General features: G+C 32.0%; 1 protein-coding gene and 1 pseudogene across 3 annotated transcripts; both read left to right on the top strand.

Annotated features, from left to right (window-relative positions):
• The first annotated feature begins 5,927 nt into the window (after nt 1–5,927).
• Nucleotides 5,928–8,376, top strand: LOC107887315 (mannan endo-1,4-beta-mannosidase 6). Of its 3 annotated transcripts, none has more exons than XM_016811509.2 (6): nt 5,928–6,494; nt 6,556–6,835; nt 6,918–7,112; nt 7,197–7,319; nt 7,467–7,678; nt 7,761–8,376. In XM_016811509.2, the coding sequence occupies exons 1-6, from the start codon at nt 6,319–6,321 to the stop codon at nt 8,191–8,193; spliced, it is 1,419 nt and encodes a 472-aa protein (XP_016666998.1). In that variant the 5' UTR covers nt 5,928–6,318; the 3' UTR covers nt 8,194–8,376. The 3 variants fall into 3 exon arrangements, with proteins under 3 accessions (XP_016666998.1, XP_040953993.1, XP_040953994.1); XM_041098059.1 differs by having other exon boundaries at nt 5,951–6,063; XM_041098060.1 differs by having other exon boundaries at nt 5,956–6,007.
• Nucleotides 8,377–16,136: 7,760 nt separating this feature from the next.
• On the top strand, nt 16,137–22,940 carry LOC107887902 (ATP synthase subunit beta, chloroplastic-like; annotated as a pseudogene).
• The last annotated feature ends 216 nt before the right edge of the window (nt 22,941–23,156 follow it).

Genomic DNA, 23,156 nt, shown 5'->3' with positions numbered 1-23,156 from the left:
GAAAGAAGAAAATAAAAGAGAGAAAAGGGGAAATAGGGTTTTTGAAGCTTGGAGTTTAATTGGTAAGTTCAATCATGTCCTTTTCTCTTAATTTTGATGTTCTAAAAGTATTAAAACAAGGTTTTGATAGAATTAAGTTAGTAGTTTAGAAGTTTTTAAGTTTTTAAACAAAGTTCATGTTGAACAAAATGATGAACTAGGGGTTTAATTAAATGAAATTAAGTTAGAATAGAGATTGAAATGTAAAGTAAACTATAAGTTATGTGTTTTAGGGACTAAATTGAGAAAAATTCAAAATTAGGAAAATATGTTGAAAATTTAATAGCTAAATTGAGTTTAAATGAAATTTGAATAGAAATAAAGTGTGAATTGGTGTTGTAAATTTGGTTATTAACATTTCTCACAAAACAGTTTTGGGCAGTGGTAGTGTTCTGAATTTGAAAATTCACAAAAATACGAATAAATCGAACTAGATAATCTAAAAAATATGGAATTAAAGCTTATTGAGTCTAGTTTTGTATAGAAGAAACGGTGTAAGCAACGGAATTATAGATCATGAGATATTATAAGTTTTGTGAGACAAGGTCAGAATGAATTCAGATTCCCCTGTTCTAACTTTGAAAAATCATTAAAAATTGTATAAAACTAATTATAGGTTGGAATTTATATGTTTAAAATTCTTATTGAACCTATTTTCAAGATAATTAAATGGGAACATCGTTCAAATCTTGTACAAGGAGATAATCAATTTTTAGTGAAAAATGGTCAGGACTGTTTGACAGCAGAACAAGGGAAACTTTAAAGAATAAACTGTACTTATTGGCTAAACCAAAAATTCTAAAAATTTTATGGTAAGAAGATATGTGAATCTAGTTTCAGGGAAAATTAGTGGATCTTAATTTGGAGTTTCCTAGCTCAAGATATAAATCATTTAGTAACAATGACTCAAGTAGACAGCTTTGAATGAGCATATAAGTAAATAGTGGAATTATATGTATAAAAATGGTTAAATTTGCATGTTTAGGCTCATGGATTAAATTGAATTGTGTTATATTGATGATTATAAATTATTATTATTTTCGTAGTTAACAAAGAACCCAAGACATCGGCGCACAAAGGAAAGGAGAAAGCTATCGAGGATTAAAACGAGAAATTCACGGTTTGTATTACTATAATTCAAATTACTTTTTATTAATTGTTTTATATCAATTCTATATTTAATAAGTGAATTATAAGGTAAGTATTGATATTTGAGTTGAATGAGAATTGAATTGAATGGTGAATGTGTATGTACAATTGAATTGTAAATTGATTTGAATGTGAAAATTTTAATTGAAAAGTAATCTTGGAATGGAAATAAAAGTGAATTGAGAATTGAAATACCCTATTAACTAGTCGGGCTAAGTCGGATATAATTGGCATGCCATAGGATCTGGAACTGTACGGGAATTTGCCGGCTTTACTGATCAGGCACTTTATGTGTCGTATTTCAGGCACCTCGTGTGTCGTATCAGGCACCTCGTGTGTCGTTTTAGGCACTTTATGTGTCGTATACTGATCAGGTACTATGTACTGTTTTAGGCACAATGTGCCATCTGGTGTGTTGGGTTGGAATCCGTGTATCCGTCAAAGTCCGGATTTGTTAATAGGGTGAATATCTAAAATAAGAAAATTAAAATAAATTGATTGATTATATTATTGAAATATTGAAAGAAACGAAAAAGTTGAATAGTGGATTGAAATTGAGATTGAAAATGAAAGGCATGAACATAATGTTCATGTAGTGATTGAAATTGTTACATGTAATATGTGATGGAAACTGAAGAATAGATAAAAATTGTATCGTTATTATTAATTAATGAAAGTTTAAGACTGAATTGATATTTGTGAAATTAGATAGTTACATGTTTGGTAATTAAAATTCTTTATTGCTATTATAATTTGAATTATGGTAATACCACTGAGTACGGAATACTCAGCGTGCGGTTGTTTCTGTGCGCAGGTTAATAGGAGTCTAGTACCCCGGTCCAGCATCTAAACGATCCCGACTCCAGTAAATTTTGGGTGACGTTTTCTTTCTTAATTGAAAGTGGCATGTACTAGGTGTTGTATAAGTTATATAGATATACTTGTAATGTTGGTTATAAGAATGGTATACCACATTTTGTTATTAGTTTGATAAAATGGTAAATATTATATTATATAATTTCGTATTAAGTTGGAATGAAAAATGAATGAAGTTATTAGTTAATTTGGATTAATATTATGAATGTTTAGTTATTAAATGACTATGTTAATGAATTGGTTATGATTTAGATATATTTAGGTTTAAATTGTTTTTGATTGTGCCATTGGTTTTGGATTAGTTTGTTTTTTGGTTTGAATTTGAAGGGGGTTTTATGTAAAAATTAAGAAGAAATGCTGTCGAAATTTTTGTAAAAATAAAAAAAAATCTTTGAATACTCGAACAAGTCCCGTTCCATTCCACTTTAATACTTGTGTTGGGCTTCGAAAGTCCATTATAGGGACATAATTCTTCAATTATACTATGAATGTTATAATAATTGTAAAATATCCATAAGTTGTCTGATATATTCGGTAATGCCTCGTAGCCCTGTTTCGGCGACGGTTTGGGGTTAGGGGGTGTTACAGTCCGGGTAATGGCTTTGTGACTAAACCCGTGAGTAACTCACTGAGCGAGCATTTCGTGTTAACGCTATATGGTTCCGGGTGCTGACTTTGTGTACAGACTCGTGAGCAGCTTAATGAGCAGGCGTTACATGTTAGTGCAATGAAGTCCGGGTACTAACTTGGTAAAAAGGCCCGTGAGTAGCTCAAATGTGAGCATTACATAGTATGAGGTAGCTGCGAACTTCCCGTGTATCCATTAGTATTCCGAGTGTTCAACGGGTAACTCTAAAAGTGAGTTGGTGATAATTCCAATGAGGTATGTCATTAGAGAGAATGAACTTGAGTTATTTTACGGGTGATTACAGGTATGTGTGCTGAACTTATGAATAAGGCCTTATTATGTAATAAGACGTAGCAAGTATGCGTAAATGAAGTGAAGAGTAAGACAGAAAGGTCTAAATGATATACATCATTCAAGTTTAATAGATTATCATCTGGCAAATAAGTTCTTACGTATACATTATTTGAATATATGTACTTACTAAGCTTTATGCTTACTCCCTTCCTTTCCATTTTCTTATAGTGCTGTCAAGCTCGTATCGGGGATCAAGGGACGTCGGAGGCATTGATCACACTATCACTTGAAACTTTTGGTATAGTTAATTTAGATGTTGTAATTTTGGCATGTATAGGGACTCGAATCTTTTGTTTAGTGTCTTGTTCGATTAGCCACAAGTGTTGGCTCTTATGATGGATGTGATAACATTTTGTGTAGGCCATTAATGTTGGCTAATATTAATTATTATTAGATGCATTTGATGCAAATTTCCAATGATTGTGGCTGACGTGGTTATATATGTTATGCTTGTATTGGTTTGGTTGATCTTGTGTAAGTTAGTGCAAGTAAGGGTGGCAAAGAGGCTTGATAAATAGCCTTATTTTTGTCCACACGAGCAGGCACACGGACGTGTGTCTAGACCGTATGTGACACATGGTTTGCCCCACGGGCGTGGAGTCCGGCCGTGTGTCCCCTACACTTCAATTTTACAAGTCAATATGTATGGTAGTAAACACACGGGCAAAGACACGACCATGTGTCTCAACCGTATAAAGGGCACGACCTAGCACACGGGCGTGTGCCTTGGCCGTGTGACCCTCAAGAGTTGATGACGTCAGAAACAAAATGTCAAGGTTTTTACACACGGGCTACAACACGGGCGTGTCATGGCCGTGGTGGGGGACATGGGCTATAGACACGGGCGTGTGCTCGACCGTGTGAAAACCCTTATAGGTTCTAATTTGGACTTGAATTCACACGGGTTTGGGCACGGACATTTTCCCTTGTGCTTAGGCCATGTGAATCACACTGGCCTTCAGCACGGCCATGTCTAAATGGCCACACGGGCGTGTGGCCCTATTTCATGATGAAAATTTTTTAAGTCCCCAAACATTTCCAAAATCTTCAGTTTAGTCCCGAACCACCTCAACGTATGATTTGGGCCTCGTAAGCTGTTTAAGGGACGTTGTACTTGAGATCAAAATTTTTTTATGGCCCGATTTTTGGCTGAGTGCTTATGTTAAAGTCTGGTAATACCTCGTATCCTGTCCCAATGTCAAACACGGGTAAGGGGCGTTACATCGGTTATCTTGGAAGTGGATGACTAAGGATTCTTTCTCTAGTTTTGAAACTTCTAGAAATATGCACCATTTTGAAGAGGATGGGTCATCTAATATTTGGAAGCTGATTTGGAATGCTAAGACATTGTAAAGGGTCAGGGTATTTGTTTGGTTATTGTGGTTGAATAGGTTACTGAGGAATGAGGAGTAGGCAATGAGGCATATGTCTAACGAAAGTCATTGCCAAGATGTGGCAATGTGTTGGAATCTAAGGTACACGTAATACGAGATTGTCCCTCATCTATAGTGGTTTGGAAATCTGTGGTTCCAACCCATTTGCATAGTATTTTCTTTTCTATGCCATTCAATGAGTGGTTGGTTTGGAATTTACGTGATATAGGGCATTTGAGCAGAGAACATGTTGATTGGCAAACTCTGTTTTCAATTTTATGTTGGTTACTGTGGATGAATTGCAATCGTTATGTTTTCTCTTATGGCAATTTAGTGTGCAGGATGTGTTGGATATAGGGTTGTGATGGGCAAGGGATCATGATACATCCAGGTCATTTGTGTTACAACCAAGTCCTATGCTAACAACGCCTCAATGGTCCCCACCGAAGAGTGGATGGTTCAAACTTAACACTGATGGGGCAAAGTCCTTGTCTAATCAACAGGCAGCAACCAGGAGTGCTTTCAGAGATGTAGATGCGAACTGGATATGTGATTTTTCTATGTAGAAGTGAGAGTGTGCTAGAGGGTTCGCGTGTTGCATGGGGGATAGGATTGCGACAGGTTGAGGTCGAATGTGATAATGCACTTCTAATGGAATCATTGTTGGCTAGTGGATCTGTCAATAGCAGAATGGTAGAGCTTCGTTTGATTCATGGTATCCTTAATCATGAATGGAAGGTGAACGTTTTCCATATTCCTAGATCCCAAAACGCATTTGCTGGTCATATAGCAAGGCTTACGGTATTTGGTCTCCAAATTTGGTCCAAGGATTTTTATTACTGATAAAGTGAGCTTTCATAGTTATTAAGAGGTGTGATTTTTTGTAATCGGTTTATGTTGTTCTTTTCTACAAAAAAAAGTGATATTTTAATTAACTAATAATTCTTTGCATTAATTGCAAGTAACAACAAACTAAAAACTTTAATACGTAAATTTATTTGCAACACATATAACATTTGAAAAAAAAAGAATGTCGATAATTGCAAAAAAAGAGAGAAAAATAAAACATACAGATTTTATGTGGAAACCCTTTCGAGAAAAAACCTCTGGCAGAAGAAAAGAAAATTCACTATTTCGAATTCGAATGAATACAATGAGTATAGATTGCGTCTATTTATAGGTTAAAAAAACCTTATTCTAATCAACATTTAATAGAAGTAATACAGTAAGGTTGAAACACCTTATTCAAATCAATATCAAATATAAAAGAAGTAAACTTCTATACGGATTCTTCTTGTGCAACCTGTATTTTATTTTAATAAAAATTTGGTCACAATTCTAACAACATTAAAAAATAGTATAATTTAAATTATGAATTTATAAAAAATTATAATTAGATTATAAATACAAAAGGAATACACGTATATTCTGTGATCCCAGATTTTGCTAACCTAACCTGCAAATGCGATCACCACTGCTCATTTATTTCTTCTCCTTTTCTTCACTTTATAGAGACATTTTTTTCTTTCACACACACTTTAGCAGCAGAAGCTAATTAAAGACCCTTTTTTTGCTTTATACTGTAACTGTAAGCCCAAGTTTCGTTAATGAAGCACAGAAGTGATTGCTTGCACCCCACGAAATGTAATGATGATATTCGCATCTCAACTAAAACTTGTCGGACTCTGAACTCTAAAGTCTGAAAGCCCACTTCAAAAACTTAACTAGGAGCCTTGCCCTATAATATCTGTATTTCAAAGGAAAGGCAATGGTTGAAATGGCAGACCGATTTTTTCTTAGCGTCAAAGCTAGAGAGATCATTCTCTCTTCCATACTCTTGTTGTTTATCAATTTCGGACATCCATTAAGGATAACGTATAAATATGTTGTCCTCGGAATATGCAAAAATGCAGTGTTTTGGGGTCAGTTTTCAGTGCCATGGAAACTTGCAAGAGATGCTTCCTTCTTTCATTGGCCTTTCTGATGGTTTTCTTTGAAAATTTGGGGACCAATGTTGTCTTTGGTTTTAATGGGAATTACAAGCACCATTCACCACATTTTAGCACAATTCAAGGGTAAGCAATCACATGAGCATACACTTGTATTACAATTCTAATGTGATGTATTCATTGTCAGGATATATGATATGAAAGACGTGGAAGATGATGGCTGGCAAATGGTGGAGACAAAGTGGAACCAATTTATTGTTAATGGTCAACCTTACTATGTCAATGGATTCAATACCTACTGGCTGATGGTAATGGCAGCGGATCAATCTACAAGAGGAAAGGTCTCTGAAGTGTTCCAACAAGCATCTTCAGTAGGACTAACTGTTTGCCGGACTTGGGCTTTTAACGATGGCCAATGGCGAGCTCTTCAAAAGTCACCATCTGTTTACGATGAGGAAGTTTTCAAGGTACTAATTTCACTCTCAATTGGCTTTAGATTGGTGGCATAGGGAATTCATCAGAAGCTACATAATGTTACTGGTAGTGCAGGCCTTGGATTTTGTGGTGAGTGAAGCAAAGAAGTACAAGATTAGGCTCATACTGTGTTTGGTTAACAACTGGGATGCATATGGTGGTAAGCCACAATATGTAAAGTGGGGGAAGGCTGCCGGCCTCAACTTGACTTCGGACGATGAATTCTTCTCTCATCCAACTCTTAGAAGTTACTACAAGGCCCACGTTAAGGTAACTTCTTTTCGATTATATGTTACGGTTTTGCTTGTTGGAAGGGTTTTGATATTTCTCTGCTAATGTTTTCCTGGCATGTAGGCAGTGCTAAATAGAGTAAATACATCTACCAACATAACTTACAAGGATGACCCTACAATTTTCGCTTGGGAACTGATGAACGAACCACGATGCACCTTGGATCCCTCTGGGGATACTCTGCAGGTTCGGTTTTCTTTGGAAAACTAGTGACAAATCAAATTAGCTAATTTGGATATGATATGGTCATATATATATATATATGTATGTACTCTCAATTACCATAACCGCATCCTGAGGCAACTATATTCTACTATTGCCATTATCTTCTAGTCATGGATAGCAGAAATGGCAGTGTACGTTAAGAGCCTTGATGCAAAGCATTTGGTTGAAATTGGAGTTGAAGGATTTTATGGTCCCTCAGCACCTGCACGAGCACAGTTCAACCCGAATTCGTTTGCAACTCAAGTTGGGACCGACTTCATACGGAACCATCAGACTCTCGGAGTTGATTTTGCTTCTGTTCACATTTATGCGGATTCCTGGTAAAAGCTATCTCATTTGTCTATTCTTCATATCATGTGTATGATAACAACTTAAATGGATGATTTGGTGAATTTTGCGAAGGATTTCACAAACAATTTCTGATGCTCATCTCCAATTCACAACAACATGGATGGAAGCTCATATAGAAGATGCTGAGAAATATCTAGGAATGCCTGTAATCTTCGCTGAGTTTGGTGTATCCTCAAAGGACCCCGGCTACAACTCATCGTTCCGAGATGCTCTTATTAGCACCGTGTACAAGACAGTGTTGAACTCGACAAAGAAAGGAGGGAGTGGGGCTGGGAGTCTCTTGTGGCAGCTGTTCCCCGAGGGGATGGACAACATGGACGATGGCTACGCGATCGTCCTTGCAAAGTCTCCTTCGACATTGAACCTTATATCCCTTCATTCCTCAAAACTCGCAATATTTAACTCCATGTGTTCTTGGAAATGCCATTGGGGTTGCAAGAAGAAAAATGCTTTGGAAACAATCATCTACCATGATGATTTGTAGAAGCTGCCAACATCATCATATCTTTAATGGAGGTTACTATATGTAACTGACAGCTATTATTATACATGCAAATTTTAAAAAACAAATAAGATGTTTATCTATGGTCCTCCGCAACACAACTGTTATAAAGCATTTCTTTCTCTTGGCATATTGGATACCATCAGCATTGCAGATTTCAAACAATTAAAATATTTATTTGGGCCAAAACATATATACTAATTCCTTTATTTTGTTTGGATTCAGAGAAACATCCCAAAAGTAAACATGACATTACTTCATTTCTTTATCCGAAGCTAATTTTAAGATTTATATTAGTCAAGGTTTAACTCACTGGTTGTTTTTTCAAAATAAATTCAATATTAATTAAGTAATTTTAAGTTAACCTTTTTCAAATTCAAATTCAAATTTTCAAATATTAAACAAAATACTTATATAATTTAATTTATTTAAATTAACCTTTTTCAAATTTAAATTAAATAAATTCAATAGATAAAATATTTATATTAAAAATTTTTAGATGAATATAAATTTTAAAAAAGTTAATTTTTCCCTTTCAAATGATTTTACACGTTAATTTATTTAGCGTAACTTTTTCAAATACTATTACAATATTTATATAAATTAATTTATTTTAATTAAATTTTTCAAATTTAAATTAAATAAGTTCAATGAACAAAATATTTCATATTAAAGAAGTTAATTAGATAAATATTGAATTGAAAAAAAAATTAATTTCAATTTAAATTAAATAAATTTTTAATTTCAAATTTAAGTTTACTTTTTAAAATATTTTTATAAGTTAATTTATCTACCATAAATTTTTAAAATATTATATAAAATATTTGTTTAAATTAACTTTTTCAAATTTACATTACATAAATTTAAAGGATAAAATATTTTATATTAAAAAATAATTAGATAAAAATAAATACAAAACTAAAAAAATTAATTTATCCATTCAATTTAAATTAAGTTTTCAAATATTTTTATAAATTGATTTATTTAAGTTAAGTGAATTTTTATAAGTTAATTTTTTATCATAATTTTTTCAAATATTAAATAAAATATTTATATAATTTAACTTATTTAAATTAACTTTTTCAAATTTAAACTAAATAAATTTAATGGATAAAATATTTTATATTAAAAAATTTAATTAGATAAGTATAAAATTAAAAATTTTAAATTATCCATTCAATTTAAATTAAATAAATTCTTTTTTTAATTATATATTATCCTTAACTAAATTCTCGCACTCTCAAATTTCTCTCTACATACTCCTGTTGAACCAAGCTATTTGATGTTTTTTTAATAAAAATCATTTTAAACAAAACTGGAAAAAAAAATCTATTTCAAATTATATCTAAAACGAAAAATTGTTGAACTTATACTAAGAAAATCTTTTAGTGCCAAGTTAGTTAAACAAAATTTTTAAACATTTTTTCAAATAAGGTAAAAATTTTCTAGCGCAAAAAGTATCGATTAGGTATTGATACTTTTTGTCAAGTATCGATAAATTTAGTTGAGTATCGATAGATCCACAGTTTTATTGATACATTTTTCGGTATCAATCCAAAATGACATTCTGTCTTTCAAATTATTTATCAAGTATCGATACGATATCGATAAATTTCTTCAAGTATGGATAATGGTACATTTTTATCGATACCTTTTTTTGTTTCAATACGAAATTAGCATTCTAACTTTCAAAGTTTTTTTTATCAAGTATCGATATGGTATCAATACAGTCTATTTGGTATCGATAAAATTCGCTTGGTATCGATATTGATGGCTCAAACAATCACTAAATTGGGCATTAAATGTTAATATTATCGATACTTGTAGAAAAAGTATCGATACCTATTGTTGCAGGTGAGATTAATACACTAGTTATTTCATCCTGACGGCTCTATTCAATTTCTCAACAACCACTACGATTGGAGATCATTTAAAGGGTATAAATACCAGCTTCCAAATTCTCTACAACAACAAAAGAGATTATTCAAGCTCAAAGTTCAATCAAACAACCTTTGTGCTTAAATTTTCATACCTTTCTTGAACAAACTTGTGAGTTTCCATTGTTATTCATTTAGCCCAAGTGTTTTCTTGTTTCATTTGTGCTCAATTGGAAAACAATTCAATATTGTAAGGATTAACTCTTAGTTTGTTTATTTGTTTCATTCTTTAAGAAGGTTATATCTTAAGGTTTGAGTAGAAACTTTAAGAGAATTGTACTGTTAAATATTGTACTCAAAGGTTAATCAAATTAATGAATTTGAGAAAATCCTTAGTAGTGGAAAGCTAAGGTAGTAGAGTAAGCAATTGGGGCTGAACCACTCTAAATTATTGTGTTCAATTGTTCTATCTTTTCTTTTAAGCTTCCACAATTTTTAAAAGTCAACCCACCCATTCTTGGTGATTTTGAATTGATTAATTTAGCTAACAACTCTCAAATCCATTTTCCCTTAAGATAATTAGTTTCTGTCAAAATTTTTCTAAAAAAAAGAACCTAAACCAAATATTAATCCCTAATAAACATTTCAAAATCTTATGAAATTATTAAAAACCCTCAATTTTGCTACATTTTTCCCCAAATATTTAAAATACACTTCAATTACTATTCATTTTTAAGCATAATTCAAACCCAACAACCATACAAATAAGAATATAATGGGTTTTTTACCTAAATAATATAAAAATTAATTGTTGAAATGGGATTGCATGACCATTAATTACAAGAACAGTCAGAAGCAACAGTGAACTCACGATGTTGCTTGAACAATCGACAGCACAAATCTCCCCTGCTACCCATCATTGCCTTCATGATTAGATTTAATATATTTTTTTTTTTTTGGTGTCACCTGATCAATCGGGGGCACCGATATGTATTTGCTTAGAAAATACAGAGTACTTTTATATTGTTAGATGAAAAAATATATTTTTTTAATAGTGTTGCCAACATGTCATTCAGCACCAAAATAAATTAATTTATAATTTTTTTAACATTTAAAAATATAAAAAAAAAAGTTCAAGAAATTAGATTTACCGCCAAACCCGTGATTGACCGGCCACGTCAATGGCAAGTCGTCAGGTTGATATTGCCTGACAGCATGACAATATCGACTTGATGGCCTACCACCAACATGGCTGGTTAATCACGAATTCGATGGTAAATCAAGTTTCCATCCTTTTTTTTGTTTTAAAAATTATATGTATATATATATTAAACATTTCATTATAAAACAGGGTGGGTTTGGTCCCCATCCCCCACACAAAGATTCTGTTAAAAAGAAATGTTAAGGTTGTCCCTTCCCTAGCCACAATTGAAATAAAAAAGGAACCGTGCCGAAAAGAAAGGTATTTTAATTTTTTTTTAATATTAGAATTATTTATATTTTAAATTTTTAATATTAATTTTTTTAACGATAATTATTATTAGTTTAGATTTGTGTTAAAAGTTTTTTTTATTGATATATTATTTGATAAGATTAGTATTAAGGTATGTTACCTTTGAAAATTATTAGAATTGTATATGTTTATTTTAGTAGATTATTAGAATTGTTAGAATTGTGTATTAAGATAGTTTTGGTAGTGTATGTTGTTTTTTTAATGATAACTTCTACAGTTTTAAATATAACATTGATCATTTTTTTTTTGGTAAATGAAACAAAGAAATACAAAGATTAATTCCTAGACATATTATCGAGAGTACAGTTTTCCTTCATTATCTCTTTAATCTCCAAAGGGGGATCCTCAAACATGTGTAATGTTTCGCTCCTCGTCAAAGCCATTTTTGCTAAAACATTTGCTACCTGATTGTATTCTTTTGGAACATATTTTTTTAATGATTAGATTTGTGTTGAAAGTAATATTGAGATTGGTTTGACTAGTGTTTTTTTATATTGAAATTCAAATTTGTATATTTTAAGATATAACATTGAACATTATACGTTTATTTGAATAATTAGATTTGCGTTGGAAATAATATTAAGATACTTTTTATTTATATAAAAATATATATAAAAAGTTAATTATGAAAATGGGCTTCAAAAAACATAATTGTTATTATTTTTATATTGTTTATTTGTTAAGTCAATGATTAGAATTTTAGTTGTTTGTGCATATATTGAAATGAGTTCTGTAATTACAGCAGACGATCACACAGCAAAGATGATTCATGTGCCGGTAAAAAATGTTCAATTTTTTATTCACGAGTATATACATAAAGTTGCATGTAATTTAATATTATTAGGATGCGTACCGCGTGTTGAGGTCGTGTGGCCATGGTCCAACCTACCGGGCAGACGAATGGATTATGCTCTAACTAGATGCCACAGGATTTAGATCAGCGGCATTAATCTGTGTGTTTGAGTTGAGGGCCAACTTAATATTAACATTGGTTGAGCAGTGGCGCCCAGAAACGCACACATTTCATTACCATGTCGGGAATGCACTATCACACTGGAGGATGTCACACTACAATTAGGGCTCCTCATAGATGGTGATGCGATAACCAATTTAAGCAAAGTAGTAGAACCTGCAGCATTCTGCTATGACTTGCTTGGACACTCTCTTGGTGATGCTGGAGCTAAATTTACGAATTTAATTTTTTTGTGGTTGAAGGCAAATTTCAAATCATTAACGAGTAATGCGACTGAGAGGGAGAAGACGTGCACTACTCGGGCATATATACAGCAACTTATAGGGGGTACTTATGTCAGACACCAATAATAATAGAGCCCACTTGATGTACTTGCCTTTACTATCTGATTTGCAAGTTGGCCATTCCTACAATTGGGGGTTAGTAGTACTAGCAACATTGTATGTGAGCTTTGTCGAGGAGCAAAACACAAGATATAGGTGGGTGTCTAGTACTACTATAATCCTGAGTGTTGTACAAGATTTTATTTCTAGCATAAGTGGGTCACCAAGCACATGTGTTCCCACTTGTGAATAGGTAAAAAAAAATTTAAAACTTGGATCAAAATTTTTTTATGAAAATATGTTCGTACGGGTTTGCTTTAATTTTTAGATGGTATACTTGTCCGAATATCAAGAAGCCTGAAACACTTATGCCTACGAACAGATGATTGAGGCACATGCCAAGAACAAAAGACTTGGTAAAAAAAACCCAACACATGATCGAGACAAATGCCAGGGACACAATACTCATTGTAAATAATGGCCATGCAATCCCATTTTAGTGATTAATTTTTTATATTATTTTGATAAAAAAACCTGAGTATAAACCAATTTGACCCATTTGGACCTAAATTGGTCGACCCATAGAGAGAGAAGCAGACGAGAGCCCTTCAAGACTTGGTCAATGCCAACAATTTGCCAACAACCTGTTTTGAGCTTCATTTCAAGCTCACCGTCTTTAGTTTTAGAGTAAAATTTCTTTTCTTTTCTTTTTCTTTTTAATATAGTTAATATTAGATGTAATGTTATTTTGGTAACAACCTGTTTTAAGCTTTATTTCAAGCCTATAATCTTTGGCTTTTGAGTAAATTTTCATTTTTTTAAAATGTAATATACTTAATTCAAAGTATCCGTGTATACACATGAGAATAATATTTTCAAAATCAATATGTTTTCAAAAGTTTTTTTTTCAATTTTTTAAATATTAAATATAAATACAATAATATTTTAAATAAAAAATTCAAAGAATCATATAAAATGTCATATTGCATACATAACTATATGTTATAGCTAAAACAATTAAATTTTAAATAATATGTTTTAGTATGCTTTGTGGCATGCTTATGTTTTTTGGTCTTTTCTGTCGTCTTAGGTTTTCTTTGTTGGAAAATATCGGTTTAAAAATGGTTTTCTTACATAGCAGAAGATTCAAATTTTGAAAACAGATGCAATTTGTGATATTTATAGAAATAAACCTTAACCAAATTCGTACATGTGTTTTTGACTTAGCGGACTAAAATTCTCTCTTCTTAATGGAAACTGACAGAATTGTTATTACGGAAAAATATATGTAGTAGTTGAGAATAAGTTCTCTCTATTTTTCAGCAGAATAAAAATCTCTCAAAGTTGTGTTCATAAATCTAACGGTGCCATCTATTTATAAGAAGAGAAGGTAGAACCCTTGTTGAGTTGTAGTGATTTATTTCAAATAGAAAAACAACATCCTATTTAGAATAGGACTAGGGTGGATGACACACCCTAGTATTCCTATTAGGGTTGCCACCGCTTTATGTCTATGAGGGGTTTTTGGATCTCTCTCACATCAGATCTAATTACGAGTACTTCCTAGGCTGTTTTGACTCAATACTCTGTAATGTAATCCAACTCGATTCAATTTTTCTATTTCCCAAAATAAACTTTAATATTTACATATAAAACAATTTTCTTATCCCTATTTTCATTTTCATTTTCATTTTCATTCCATTTCCATTTTTACAAACCTACATTCATTTCTAAATGATTATATTTCTTCATTTCAGAGAAAACCATAATTATGCTTGAATGTTTCCCAATTCTTTTTCTTATTCATTCCATTCATTTCTATTCAAACACGTAATTCATTTCTAATTTAAAAAAGCTAGCGGAGGGACCAATTGGACATATCTAGTTGAGGCTCAAATGATTTATAAATTAAGTTCTGACTTTTCGCCTATTAATTATAAACTCATTTAGTTATGAAGTCATTCTACTTTAGTATCGTGACTGTGCTCTCTCTAATGACATTTATGAAAGCAACTACTCAGTGCATGTTTAATAACAAAATACTATTTCATCTCATTGTAAATATTACATCTTTTTTCATAAAAAGTCAATTACTATCAAATAGTGATCAAGTCATCCATTACAAAGACGGACGACCGATAACCACTTTTACTTTTCATCAACCATGTAATACCAATGAGAGGATATCATTTACTCATGTTTTGGGCTATGAATTTCACTTTTGTTAATGACACTACATACTATAGAAGTCGTATACCCAATGCATCAGCTTTCAATTCCTTATCTATTTGAACTCAGGCTCTTAATTACATTAAAGTGTACGAGTCACACATACATAGTCTGTCATCCACTCAGGATTTAGGTATGTGAAACGACGGAAATGTGAAAGTGTACACAATCTTTAACAAGTAATAAAGTGACAAGTAAATGTCGAGTTATCATACCCACAAGGACTGTGAAAGAAAAATATTTATGAAATGTAAATCAAACACTTTGGTGATGAAAGAAATATGTTGTTTTGAAGAATTGATTTAAAAACTAAAAATTAACTAAGTAATAAAAATAATAAGTAAAAATTCCAATGCACGATTTCAAAAAGATGAGTTTTAATCAATATGACATAATTTTGTTAGATCAATTACATTTCTTAACTTAGAATTACTAAACCCATGTTCATGTTGTTACAAATATTTTCACGGCAACTTGGTAATTTGTTAACTATTGCACATACATACTTATTAAATTAACCAATCTCTTGAACATTTCTCAATGCCAATTCAAACAATTAATCAATCTACATAAGCACATATAAGATTAAGTGAGGTAACAATATATTTCTATATTGAAATAGCTTAATCACAATAATCTTGCAAGTTATGCAAGGCTAATGTATCGTTTAATATCGTCGCTAATTTAACCTTCATCTACCTTAGAAGATTAAACATGCACCAATTAAATATTTTGTCAATTAATTACAATTTCTGTATGCTTAATAACTAATTCATTCGCGACCTTACATTTTATAATGCAAGTATAACATAAGCATGGTTTTATTTAATTGAACAACTTACCAAGGCCTATAACAACACAAACATGATTTTAATAATTTAAGTGGACATAATGCAATCAATCCAACATGAATTAAATTTAATTCATTTTAATTAGAGTAAGAACAACAACACAAAAATTATTCATATAATCATAACATAAAGAAGAAAATTAAAGATAAGGGAACTAGGATGCAAATCCAGTATTTCTCCAAAGCCAGACTAGTGTGCTCCTCTTCTTCTTTGCTCATTTTGTTGAACCGAGGCCTCCATGAAAAATTGAATGCTTCTATTCCAAGGCGGATGAAAGCTCTTCTTCAAGAGGGAAATAGGCAAGGGAATGAAACAAAGGGGAATGGGAAAAACAAAGAAGGGAATGGAAGAGAGAAAGTAAGTGAAAGAGAGAGATGTGTGGGAATGAATAGTGTGTTGAATGAAGTAGAAAATGGGGTATTTATAGGTGGGAGTGGCTGCTAAAAATAGAAAATAATTAGCATCCATGCACTCTCCCTTGGTTGGCCACAAAAGGAGCAAGTTTGAATAATTCAAACTTTGCTAAATTTAGCTTGGGGTAAATATTCAAAGGCGCAAAAAGTGGAGGGGTTTGAATGAAGTTTAAGGAAACTTTAAGGGCTGTTTTACAAGTAATTAAATCAGCTAAATAAGCTGATTGAGTCAGGTTATTGGTACTGTTTTGGGCTGCGAATTTGCTTGTTGGATTAGCCTTCAATGCTTAGCACACTAGGCCACTTTCTCTTTCAGGCTTTATATTAATTTTTAACCCAATTTAAGTTGGATAAAAATTAAATATAAAGTATATAAAATGATCATCATTTAGATAGTCCTTGGATGGAAAAATATTCAGTCTTGCTCTTGGTTCACTTGATGCAAAACTTTCTCCAATGGTTCAAGCCTTTCAAGGTGTCTGCCGAGCCAATTTTCACCTTTTGTGCAAAACTGTAACAAATAAACCAAATTTGTGAAAAATTATTATAAAAATAATTAAAACTAAATATGTTAATAATTTAAGTACAAATTAATTATTTTATAATTAAATTATGAATTTCGACTATAAATTAATTATTTTATAATTAAATTATGAATTTCGACAAAATTTACTACGAAATTGCATGAATTAAAGCTCAAAAGGTGCTGAAAAAGTCTCTATATTTTTGTGTTTCCAGTAAGTCACACTATGAACATCACAAGTGAATAAATCCATAAACGGATTCAAGATCTATTCTTCTTGGGTCTTGTCCGATGCACTGTCAGTCTAGTCAGTCACATCTATGTCTCTATCTTGTGGGAGTCATCCGTTCCGATGCCCAAGACAAGATGTCTTCCCAATTTGACTTGATAGATGACATATTAGTCTTTTAATCAGTTTGCTCATTTTCAGTTAGAATAATGAAATGTTTATGTTCGTCTACTAATACAAGTTGTTTTTCCATACTACGATCGAACCACGTAATGTCGCTTAGTGTTAATTAAACATTTAGACAACCAATGAGAAATATTTGCTTCCATTTTGCTTTTCATACAAGAACCATGTAAGGAAAATTATACAAAATATATTAATGTAATCAATGAATTTGTTTTATTAACTAATCTGTTTGAAAAAATTACAAGTTTACAAACGAATATACTGCACTCGGGGCACCAGATCCAACAGTCTCCCCCTTGCCTTAGAGGAATAGATGAGTCATATTCTACATTCCCATGCTCTCCACGTGTTTCTCAAAACTCCTAGCTAGTAGATTCTTGGTAAACGAGTTCGCAAGTTTGTCCTCAGATGTGACCTTAACTACATCCACGATTTCGTCTACAACTGCATCATCTATGATATGAAACTTTCAATCGATATGTTTTGTCCTCTTGTGGTTTCTCATCTCCTTGGTATTAGCTATTGCCGCACTGTTGTCACAATACAGTGTGATAGCTTTTTCCATACCAAGAATGACTTCAAGATTCGTAAGGAACTTTTGAAGTCATATTGTTTTTTTTGGTAGCCTTTGAATCTACCACATATTTGGCCTCCATAGTGGAGTCACCAACACAAGTCTGCTTTACACTTCTTGTAAGGCCCCGAAAATAGGTCAAGTAGTTTCGGGTATGTTTATCAGGTTCCGAGTGAAAATTGGTAATTAATCGGGTTAATTAGCAGTTTATATTCTTAATTAGTTAACTTAATTTCATCTAAAAACCGATAAATAATATTCCAAAAAAATAAAAATAGTTTTAGAAAAATTAATTATATAGTTTTAAATAATTTTTGGGTAAAAATAAATATTTTGGGTTAAATTAGAATTTAAAAATAATTTAAATGGGGGTTTAATTGGATGATTTAAATTATTAATTAAATGTGACTAATTTGAAAAACAAGGAAAATGTGTAAGAGGTCTTATAGCAAATAAACCATATTTTCGAAACTTTTGAGGGAAATAAGCAAATTGTAAAACAAGGGAAAATAGGGAGTGGCCTAATGGCAAATTCCTCAAAATTTGAAAATCAGGTGGGGTTTTCAGTTTTAAAAACTCTACAACTACCTCAATTTTCACTCATTTTTCACCCGAATTGAGAGCTTTTTCTCTTTTTATTTTTTTATTTTTGCTTGTTTTCATACCAAATATCATAGAATAGATCTAAACCTTTTCTCTCCCAAAATTCTCTCGAAATAATTTTCAAAGTTGGGCAAAAAGTTATCCAAATTTCTTCAAGCATTTTGATTCAAACTTCCAAATCAATTATTTGAGTTCAATTGAAGGTAATTCTCATCTCTAAACTTATTTTTAAGTTGCTTTCAATCATTATTTGTTAATTAAAGTGATTATAATGGATTTTCAACTTTAATTTCTTCTTTCTTGAACTTGAGGATCAATAATATTGGATCTTTAATTTTGAGTTGGAATCCAAATATTAAAGGATGTCTAAGCTCAAAATAGGTCTTATAAGAGGTTTTTAATCTTAAACCAAAAGATCAAACATGTTTTATGGATCAATTTTGGGAAATTCAAATTTGATCAAGAACATGGATGATTTTTTTTGAAAAATTATGAAATGGAATAAATGATGAAATTAACACTCAGAATACATGTTATTGGATTAGGAATAAAGATTAGAAGTTGTTCAGAATACATGTTATTGGACTAGGAATAAAGATTAGAAGTTGTTTGAGGTGCTGAAAAGGGAGCTTAGTTGAGGAATTCCATATTTCGGCTTAGTTGTACAACATTGGTAAGATAGTTTAGAGCAATGATTTAGATTCGTATACTTTATCAAATTTTGTGTTTCTTATTGCTATTGTTAGTTTCTAATGCATACTTTGTTTCTGTTAAAGTTTCACATGAGGAAAGTGCAAATCAGAATTGAAGCTCAAACCTGCTTGTTTGAACACATTTTTGCTTAAAGAGCTAAGTGTGGAGGTGAGCGATATTAAGGGCAATTTGGTAAATTGGCCTGATTATGTGTTAAATTTAAGGTTTAATTGGTGTTATTAATGACTTAATTGCATATTGGATGGTTGGATTTGCAAAAATAGGTTTTATTTTATAAAAAAAGCAAAATGACAATTGGTTTGGTAAGTTGTGTATTATGCTTTTAGCATGATTAAATTGTATGGAATAAATTGATATTTGGAGCATGAATTGTTGATTTATTAAACATTTGATAAAACTGTTCTAATTGGTATATGAATATTGGAAAAATGATATTTTCTTTGCTTAATTTTATTGATGTTAAAATTGCTTAGCAACATGCTCTTGCATTTTAACATCCTAAATTAAGTAATTAAACAACATATTTTATGTGTTGTATGTATGATTATATTGGCAACATGCATGGTGGATCCATTGTATATAGTTGGCATGCCATAGAATTTGTGAGTACTCACCATTATTTATGATATTTTGAGCATATGGCTCTTGGTGGACTGATTTGTTTGGAGTAGATAAGGTAGTATTGAGCTTGAGCCTCCACTCATCGAGTTATTTAAGGCACTATAAGGGAGCGTGTGGCTTTGGCCACTCAATTTGGAGGATTGTATTTGATTTGTGGGAGTTCAAAGATCTGTTTATCCAATGTATGATCACACGTTTACTTATTTCCATAGATGTATTATGCCAATATAATTGATTGATTGTGCCAATATAATTGAAAGTTTATGAGTTAAAATATGATTTCACATGCCATGGAAAAATTGATTCTTAATTCTCGAAATAGCATGTGATGTTATGGTGAAATGTTAACATGTTGTGATTGAAAATTTAATGCTTAATTGATTTGATTTATGCATGATTGGGTGCTAATTACTTGACGTTTTTACTATCATTCACTGAGCTTTTTAAGGTCACACCCTCACATTTCGTGCAGAGAATTTTTAGGCATAAGGATTCAAGAAGTGAGTGCAAGAGTGATCCAAGAATAAGGTTCGGTAGTGGTTTAAGAAGTTTACTTTAGAGCTTATGTAAGGACATTGTGATGCTTTTGAGACTAGTGTTATTTTACTTGTAATGGACATTGGATATTAAATTTTGGACTTTAATTTTGGTGATTTTATAATTTCTTTAATACATGATTTTATGTCTAACTGATGTTTTATTTATAATATGTTGATTTTATAGGTAAGTAAAATATGTAAAATTAGGTAATTAAAATGAATTTTTGACAAAATAAGCGCAGTGGTCTGCACATGGGCTAGGGGCATGGCCGCGTGGGTTTTTGGAGGGATTGATTTTTGGTTTTTGTTATCTAGTATTCTAATTTGCTTAATTTATAATTTAGTCCTAAACTTTAATTAGATTAATTGAAGCCTTTAATGATAGGGAAACTTGGTAATATTTTAGGATTAGACTTGTAACTGTTAATATTTGGTAGAAGCACTCTTAATTTTAAATTTGGAAAATGTACTAAAAGTTTGTAAAAGTTACGATTTAGTCCCTAATAGTAAAACTGGAATTAGACATAGTAAATGAACTCGAATTAAGCTAAAATTTTTAGGGCTTGCATAATTTGACTAAAAAAAGGTCGGTAACTATGTAGAAATAAAATTGGGATAGTTTAACCTTAGGTGGTAGAATGACCAAAATACCCTTAGGTTTAAATACTTAGAAAAAATTTTAAAAATGGTTCAAAAATTGCTTCCACATTAATAAATGATAATTAATTAGTCATAAATGAGCTGTTATAAAGTTAAGGTGTGCGCTGGGTGCTCGTTAGTTGGAGAGTCGCTCCGGTGGCTAATGTAACGTTTCGAATTCGGGCTTGTCTGTCCTGGTTGGGTTTGGGGTGTCACACTTCTCCACACAATGAACCCATACAAAATTATCTATTTTTGAAACAAGAATTAAAGTAGTCGATCTTTTACCTCCTTATCGTCGTGGAGGAAAATTCGAGCTGTTTGAGGGGCTGGGGTAGGTAAAACAGTACTCATTATGGAATTGATCAACAACATTGCCAAAGCTCATGGGGGTGTATCCCTATTTGGCGGAGTAGGTGAACGGACTCATGAAGGAAATGATCTTTACATGGAAATGAAAGAATCTAGAGTAATTAATGAACAAAATCTTGCGGAATCAAAAGTGGCTTTAGTATACGGTCAGATGAATGAACCGCTAGGAGCTCGTATGAGAGGTGGATTGACTACTGTAACTATGGAAAAATATTTCCGAGATGTTAATGAGCAAGACGTACTTCTATCTATGGGCAATATCTTCCATTTTATCCAACTGGATTCGAAGTATTTGCCTTATTGGGTAGAATGCCTTCCGCTGTGGGTTTTCAACCCACCCTTAGTACCAAAACGGGTACTTTACAAGAAAGAATTACTTCTAACAATGAGGGATCCATAACTTCTATTCAATCAATTTATGTACCAGCAGATGTTTTTACCGACCCTGCCCCAGCCACAACATTTGCACATTTAGATGCTGCTAGTGTACTATCAAGAGGATTAGCTGCCAAAGGTATTTATCCAATGTTAGATCCTTTAGACTCAACATCCACTATGCTCCAACCTCGAATCATTGGTGAGGAACATTATGAAACTATACAAAGGGTTAAGCAAACCTTACAACATTAAAAAAAACTCTAGGACATTATAGTTATCCTTGAGTTGGACGAATTGTCCGAAAAAGGATCGCTTAACCGTAGCAAGAACGCAAAAATTGAGCGTTTCTTGTCACAACCCTTTTCCTAGAGGAAGTTTTTACCAGTTCCTCGGGGAAATATGTTGGTCTTGCAGAAACAATTAGAGGTTTTAAATTAATCATTTTCATTTCATTTTTTTTAATTTAAGAAATTTAATGAATATAAAACTTAATAAAATAGAAAATTAAAAAATATAGGGCTATACGGACTCGAACTGTAGACTTTCTTGGTAAAATAGATCAAACTAATTATCATAAAAATGATTCGGCCTATTTCACAGACCCAACATGCATTTGTTTTTGCATCGGGCTCTTTCATTAATTGATAAAATATCAGTTAGTCTACCGTATATATATATATATATTTTCTAATAGAAAAAAAAGGAGACAATTCTGTGTGCTCTAATTCATTACTGATATAAGAGGACTTTCAAAGTGTTTCAAAGAGGGGAAGGGTTATCTTGACGTAGGTCTGCTTCTGACTTAGATCAACCAAGTTAAGTGGAGTCTCTCCCATCCTGATTAAAAAATCAAACATAAAACTTCATACACCTTAAGATTCATAGGATGAAAAGAGCATTTTTGAGGTACTTATACTCATAAAGCCTAGCATTGAATAGACCAGGTATTCACTCTATCAATATCTTAAACTTAATGATGGGTTTGATTCGGATCTTGCATAAACGACATCCGAATTGGACCGAACAATTTGTTAGGCTATTGCTCACTTGTTTAAAGTAATGGAGTAAGACATCTATTTCTCAAAAAGATCAATTCTTTTGATTGCATGATAGACTTCCCTGAAAAACATTGGCGCATGTGTAAGCGAGGTGCTCTACCAACTGAGCTATAGCCCTTGTGTTTGTGATACATATTTTATCATATTATGTAGATAATTTCTTGTCAAGATGAATATTACATGGTCCAACATCATAATCATACCCTCTGGTCGGTTTGATTTTGCTTAGAAGTAATATTAGATTTATAATCCATTAAGGTAATAGGTCCCTTTTCTTTCTCTTTATGATTCCTTACAATAATAAATGACCTAATTAGCTTAGTGGTTAAA

The sequence above is a fragment of the Gossypium hirsutum genome, chromosome A03 (genome assembly GCF_007990345.1).
Source record: "Gossypium hirsutum isolate 1008001.06 chromosome A03, Gossypium_hirsutum_v2.1, whole genome shotgun sequence".
In the NCBI taxonomy this organism is placed as follows: Eukaryota; Viridiplantae; Streptophyta; class Magnoliopsida; order Malvales; family Malvaceae; genus Gossypium; species Gossypium hirsutum.
The sequence above is the reverse complement of the archived record's forward strand: the minus strand, read 5'-3'. Positions and strand labels throughout refer to the sequence as shown.